The sequence below is a fragment of the Mandrillus leucophaeus genome, unplaced genomic scaffold, assembly GCF_000951045.1.
Source record: "Mandrillus leucophaeus isolate KB7577 unplaced genomic scaffold, Mleu.le_1.0 Scaffold1, whole genome shotgun sequence".
NCBI lineage: Eukaryota > Metazoa > Chordata > Mammalia > Primates > Cercopithecidae > Mandrillus > Mandrillus leucophaeus.
The window spans coordinates 661526-668967 of NW_012098097.1; the positions used below are offsets into that span (position 1 = coordinate 661526).

Sequence of the window (7442 nt, forward strand, 5' to 3'; positions counted from 1 at the left end):
TGAAGTTTCTCCAAATTCTGCAAATATGGCTTAAAATTCAAATTGTCCCAATCCATCTTATGTATTCCTTTTTTTTTTTTGAGACCGAGTCTCACTCTGTCACCCAGGGTAGAGTACAGTGGGATGATCTCAGTTCACTGCAACCTCCGCCTCCCGGGTTCAAATGATTCTCCTGCCTCAGCTTCCTGAGTAGCTGGGATTACAGGTGCGCACTGCCATGCCCAGCTACTTTTTGTATTTTTAGTAGAGACAGGGCTTCAGCATGTTGGCCAGGCTGGTCTCGAACTCCTGACCTCAAATGACCTGCTGGCCTCGGTCCCCCAAAGTGCTGGGATCACAGGCATGAGCCACCACACCTGGCCCATCTTATATATTCTGTCCTATTGACAGATCTGGTATTACATGAAGTCCCGAGTGTTGACTTCAGAAAACGCCAAGTTACACACCATACCCAGAGGCTGGGATTGAAGTGAGACCGCAGAGAAAGCCAGCAATGGGGCTACTGACTGGCGGGGGGACTCTGCTTGACATCATTTAGCCTCTTTAGACCTCAGTTTCTCTTCCTGCAAAATGGAAGTAATAAAAAATACCGTCCCTAGCTCACGAGAGTCTTTGTAAGCTTTACAGAGTGGTCAGCTTGTCCGAGGAGCCTAAATATCTATTCAGAGGGAATGGAAGAAAGCATTATGCATAGACTTTTACACTTGGAGGAAATGGCCAACCAGAAAAATCATCTGGGGCCAGAGTTGTATTTATGTGCATATGCATTGTTGCATTAAAGCATTTAGTTCTGCTCCGTGAGTACGTAGGAAATGAATACTCTACTGTCTGTGGTTTCCACACAGCAACCTTGAAAGAGACTGTTACACTGACGTGGCCCTCCCTCTCTATGAAAACCTCAACATCGTGGAGCAGCCGGTGAACTTGAGCAGCCTTGCCCAGAAGTATGCGGAGAAAGCAACCCAGTTCATCCAGCAGGCAAGGTGAGGAGCCTCCCTCCCCCCCCAGGGCCTCCCGCTGCTTCCACCTACCCGTGCACACACACCATGTCCCTCGGCCTCGGCACGCTTGAGGCCTTGACAGAGTTTTGCTGCCCAGCAGAGATGGATGCATACATGTCTCCTATAAATAAAGCTGGAAAACAGCGCCTTCTGGAAATCCGCAGTCCTGGATTAGAGATTCCTCAGGTATGTGCCTAGAGTCCCTAAGGCTTATCCCTCTGTTGCTTTGATCATGTTCCACTGCCATGATCATTTTGTCCTCTCCTTCTAGGTTATAGGCTCCTCGAGGGTAGGGCCTGCCCACTGCACTCTGTGCACTCAAGACATTTGTTGAGCTCACTAGCTGGCAGGATATATTACTTTTCTATTGCTGCGGTAACAACCAACCACTAATTTAGTGGCTAAAACAATAGTAACTTACCCTGCTACAGATCTGGAGGCCAGATGTCTGAAATGAGTCCTAGGGGGCTAAAATCAAGGCATCCGCAGGACTGTTTTCTTGGGGAGTCTCTAGGGGAGAATTCCTTCCTTGCCTTTTCCAGCTTCCGGCATTTCTAAGCTAGGGCCATATCATTCTCAACTCTAATTCTGTTGTTCACGTGCCTCTTAGTCAAATCTCCCCTCTGGCTCCCACTTAGAATAACACCTGTGATGGCGTTTAGGGTCCACCAGGAGAATGCAAGGTGATCCCCCTACCTCAAGACCCTTAACGTAATTCCACCTGAAAAGTCTCTTTTGCCATACGTTCATAGATTCCAGGAATTAGACCCTGTTTATCTTTGGGAGCTATCCTTCATTCTACCAGACAGATGTTACAAATTCCCGCATCTAGAAGGCACAGATAGGTAACCTTAAAGAGGGAAGCAAGATGAACGTAAGGCATTAGGGAGTGGTGGGGTCTACAGCAAACCCATAAGCACATACCCCATCTGCAGGGGGCAGCTACTACCTAGCTCCAGCTGCTTGGTGCTTCTTTGTGAAAATGTGAACCTGGAATATCAGATCTTTTCATTTTACAAGAGACATAGGATACCTGGCTTTTATGTGAAATCTCCTGATCTTGAAATATTAGAAACTACTAATTAACAAAAGGCTGGGCGTGATAGCTCATGCCTATAATCCCAACACTTTGGGAGGCTGAAGTGGGCAGATTGCTTGAGTCTAGGAGTTCAAGACCAGCCTGGGTAACATGATGAAACCCTGTCGCTACAAGCAATACAAAAATTAGCTGGGCGTGGTGATGTGTACATGTTGTTCCAGCTACTCGGTAGGCTGAGGACGGAGGATCACTTGAGCCTGGGAGGCATAGGCTGCAGTGAGCCAAGACTGTGTCACTGCATTCCAGCCTGGGTGACAGAGCAAGACCCTATCTCAAAAAAAAAAAAAAAAAAAAAAAAAGAATGAAAAGTAAAATAAAATAAAATAAAGTAAAAGTAAATAAGAATAACGAAGAAGTGGGCTGTGTGCGGTGGCTCATACCTGTAATCCCAGTGCTTTGGGATTACACTGGGTAATCCTCCCAGGTGGGAGGATCACTCGAGGCCAGGAATTCCGGACCAGCCTGGACAACCTGGTGAGACCTTGTCTTTACAAAAAATTATAAAAAGGGGCTGGGCGTGGTGGCTCATGTCTGTAATTCCAGCACTTTGGGAGGCCGAGGCGGGCAGATCACCTGAGTTCAGGAGGTCGAGACCAGCTTGACCAACATGGTGAAACCCCGTGTCTACTAAAAATACAAAAATTAGCTGGGAGTGGTGGCGCGCATCTGTAGTCCCAACTACTCAGGAGGCTGAGGCAGGAGAATCACTTGAACTCAGGAGGCAGAGGTCGCAGTGAGCCCAGAACGTGCCATTGCACTCCAGCCTGGGTGACAGAACAAGACTCCGTCTCAAAAAAAAATTAATAAAAATTATTAAATAGCTGAGCATAGTGGTGTGAATCTGTAGTGCCAGCTAACTTGGGAGGCTGAACTGGGAGAATTACTGGAGTCCAGGAGTTCAAGGCTGCAGTGAGCCATAATCGCGCCACTGCACTCCAGCCTGACACATTGAGATCCTGTCTCTTAAAAAACCCCCAAAACCCAAAAAACAAGAAAGCAAAAACAAAACCATACCACAGCGTATCTCTAACAAATCATATATGCGTGAGGGTTGCTGGCTTACAACCTCTGTCAGATGTCAGGGCAAAGAATGGACATTGTGAAATAATGGACAACTCCAAAATTGTGCACAGTTATTTGGAGGGCACACCCACAGACTGTGGGGTGGAAGTGCACACACACGTGTACCTGCACACATGCGCACACAGTCACCCTCCCCGCCCCTTCATAACTGCCTTCTGCTGCCTTCTAATGACCCCATATATGTTCATCTTATCTTCCCCTCAGGATTCCACTCCTCAAGGGCAATGGACTCCAAGAAACTTGGTGTTTTCTATAGCCTTAGCCTAAGTGAGCAAGAAAACACGTGCTGCATGGCTGTCCACTTGGGCAGAATTAAAAAGGGATCTACCTGTAGTGATCACAGCAGCCCCTTGAATATGCAGGAATCCCCCACCCCTCGTTCAGCCACATGGGACGTTTTTTAGAAGCTCAGCAGGGAGGGTAGAGGCAGCCATGCAGGAGGTCCAGGCATCCTGTTTTCTTGGTAATAAAACCTATTTAAGGATTGAATCTCAAAGGTAGCTTCAGACATTGCATCTTAAGGGTTTATCAGGACTTTCTGAGAACACTGTTGTTTTATTTCAGATTGTCATGAGTAGAAAGGGCAGAGCCTCTTCTCCCATGTGGAGGGTTGAGCGTCTCCCAGCTCGCTGGATCTTTGGGATGGTTTCAGGCCCCTGTGCCCCGTGGCACATGGATGCTTCAAGGCTAGTGGGGACAGTCTCTTCTGCTTTTGTAGTGAACCAAACAACACTGTGTTCTTAGGGGAAGGAATGGGGACTTGGGACTGTTTAATGCCCCCTCCGAAGTGGGCATAGGGCCTGGACATCCACCCGTTAATTAATCAGTTAAAAGGCAAATCAACCCACAGCCTCTTTATTATACAAAAGAGGGGAACAGTTTTGTTACTTCATTAACTGGTTATTAAGTGAAAAGTCCCGAGTCCTGTTGGCATTTAACATTACAGAAGGAAATCCCCAGAAATGCTGATTTCTTTGGGATTTCCACATGCCAAATGGTTTTCTGAGCATCAGCAGAAAAGGACCCCAGGTCCTTGCCCTTCCTCCTCCATGACTCTGGCCCCTGCCTCAAGCCCCTCCCCCAACTTGGACCTGTTTGTCAAAACCATGAGGTATCCCTAGAGTGCGGCTTCCCACTCTTCCCTGACAAGGGGGCCCAGGACTTAAGGAGTTTTTACTTGGGTCCTTAGTTGGCTTTAGTGTCTCACCCAAGACCGTCGACGTAGTACTTGGGTATCACTGCTGGTCATTCAGTTTACTTGACTTTAGACCCTTCATCTGGTAGCAATGCTGATTGCTAATGCTTGATCTGAATGTTTTAAGCAGCAGGCAAAGCTCTGAATAGGACAAAGGAGCAAGTAGAAGGCATGGGCTCCTAGGTCCCAGAGCTAGCTGGGCCTCTGTTCCTTATGAGGTCTGGGACCGTGCATTCTGCCTAAGTGGGGAATACAGGGCTTAATAAGCAGGAGTGTATCGGGCATCAGAATGAGCAGTGGCCCAGGATGTTTCAAATCAGATATTTCTTTGTTTTTTTTTTGAGACTGAGTCTCTTGCTCTTGTTACCCAGACTGGAGTGCAGTGGTGCAATCTTTGCTCACTGCCACCTCTGCCGCCTGGGTTCAAGCAATTCTCCTGCCTCAGCCTCCCAAGTAGCTGGGATTACAGGCGCATGCCACCACACCCAGCTAATTTTTGTATTTTTAGTAGAGATGGGGTTTCAACATGTTGGCCAAGCCTGTCTTGAACTCCCAACCTCAGGTGATCTACCTGCCCCGGCCTCCCAAAGTACTGGGATTACAGGCATGAGCTACCGTGCCTGGCCTGAAATCAGACCTTTCAAACAAACCAATATTCCATGGTGTCATGTGCTACACGTTGAAATCCTAACTCTTAGTGGGGTGGTATTAGGAGGTGGGGCCATTAGGAGGAAATAAAGTTTAGATAAGGTCATGAAAGTGAAGCCCCCATGTTGGGATTAGTGTTTGTATTAAAAGAAGAGAAAGAGACTACGGTGTGCTCTCTCTGGGCCATGTGAGGATACAGTGGGAAGGCAGCTGTCTGCTAATAAGCCAATAACCAGCCCCTTGCCAATGGACTTCCCAGTCTCTAGAACTGGGAGACCTAAAGCCGGGCATAGTGGCTCATGTCTGTAAGCCCAACACTTTGGGAGGTCAAGGGTAGCAGACTGCCTGAGCTCAGGAGTTCAAGACCAGCCTGCACAACATAGTGAGACCGCCATCTCTACAAAAACAAAACAAAACAAAACAAACAAACAAACAAACAGAAAAGTCTTTCTGCATTCTAGAACCTGGAAAAAGAAAAAAAGAGGCCAGGAACAATGGCTCACGCCTGTAATCCCAGCACTTTGGGAGGCTGAGGCGGGTGGATCACACGAGGTCAGAAGAAGTTCGAGATCAGCCTGGCCAACATGGTGAAACCCCATCTCTATTAAAAATACAAAAATTAGCTGGGCGTGGTGGCACATGCCTGTAATCCCAGCTGCTTGAGAGGCTGGGGTAGGAGAATGCTTGAACCCAGGAGACGGAGGTTGCAGTGAGCCGAGATCTTGCCATTACACTCCAGCCTGGGCAACAAGAGCGAAACAACAACAACAAAAACAAACAAAAACAAAACAAAACAAAAACCCAAAAAACAGAATTGGGGGAAGTCGATGGTTGTATACTAAGCCACCCCAGGGAGTGGCATTTTCTTATAGCAGCCCAAGCAGGCTAAGACACAGGACACACATCTTTTGGAACTAGGTCCTCGGGATGCAGAGACGAAAGACGTGTTCAGTCTTCATGAGCTCACGCCTGGGATCTGCAGAATTCTCTGTTTTCCTTGATTCGCTACTCCCCTTCATTGCTGGCACCTGTGCTTGCCTAAGCGCCCCTGCTGTGGTGCTGCCCCCTCCGCATCTTGCCTCTCACCCAGCTCCCAACCGACACCAACCTATGTCAGGGATCCAGGTTCAGATCCAAAGACCATACTCACCCCCAACCCCTCTTTCTCCTTTCTCCTGTTTGAATGTGGAGACAAATCTCTAGTGACTGACAAAATAAACTAATGAATAGGGATGCAACCGTATCGAACGTCTCCCCCAGGGCTGTGCTTTCTGCCTTGTGTGGTCACCACACACTGTCCTCCAGGTCCCATTGTCTCGGGGATCTTCCCCTGCCCGCCACACCCCAAACCCCATTTGGTTCCCCTGTTACACCTTCCACAGCACCTTGTATTTCTCTTCCATTACTCCTATGGGCTGAGTATTCCTTATCTGGAATGCATGGGCTAGAAGTATTTCAGATTTTGGATTTTTTAAGATGTTGGACTATTTGTAGTACACTTAGCCGGCTGAGCATCCCTAACCCTCCCGGAAGTATTTCCTTTAGTGTCAGGTCAGCACTCAGACAGTTTCAGAGTTTGCAGTATTTTGGATTTTCAGATTTGGGATGCACTACCTATACTCAATTTTTAAATAATCATCTTATTTATTTTTTAGTTGCCTTTTTCTCTTTCCTGGTCTTAATTAGATGTGAAGCTCCAAGAGGGTGGAAATCGTATCTATTGTGCTCATTGCTCTGTCCTCAGTGCCCAGTTAGAGCTTAATAAATATTTAATGAATGAATGAATGAATAAATGAACGAGTTACTTTATCCAGCCCCAGTGACGTGCGGCTGTTGTGCCAGGGATTCAAACGTGGATTAGACATGTCCGGTCTCTGAGTGATTCCCAGGCTAGTGGGGAAGCAGATATGTGAAAACATGCTTTAATGCAGGTTGTTTGTGTCTTACTAATACTGCAAGAAGCAGGGAAAAGGGCTATGGCACAGATGGGGGCAGAGAAGAGGCAGCCAACCGTGACCTGGGAGCAAAGGAGGAGGACTGTTGGTGGCTTTGGAGTTGGATCTTAAGAACTGATTGTTTTCAGGCAAGATAACAGGGAGAATACTGCTGAGAGAGGAATAACATAGATGAGGCACAGGAAGTGGGTGAAGTGCTTGGGACACTGGCATATAGCAAGAGTCTTTGAAGGGGAAGGAAGGTCTGGCTGGAAGGGACCGCGATAGGGAAAGCTGCAATGGCTGGGTGAGGAGTTTGGATTGACCCTGCAGGCTGCAATGAGTCCTAGCATGTTTCTTATTTTTCTTTTGTCTTTTTTTTTTTTTTTCTCTTTTGAGATGGAATTTTGCTCTTGTTGCCAAGGCTGGAGTGCAATGGCGCTATCTCAGCTCACCGCAACCTCTGCCTCCTGGGTTCAAGC

General features: G+C 47.5%; 1 protein-coding gene across 2 annotated transcripts in view; it reads left to right on the top strand.

The window, feature by feature from the left end:
* ARSG (arylsulfatase G) overlaps positions 1-7442 on the top strand; it is a 146610-nt gene that overhangs the window by 66432 nt on the left and 72736 nt on the right. For both annotated transcript variants that reach the window (XM_011975838.1, XM_011975140.1), the window contains exon 5: positions 846-983. In XM_011975838.1, the coding sequence (XP_011831228.1) occupies positions 846-983 (138 nt within the window). The remainder of the gene's footprint in view (positions 1-845; positions 984-7442) is intronic.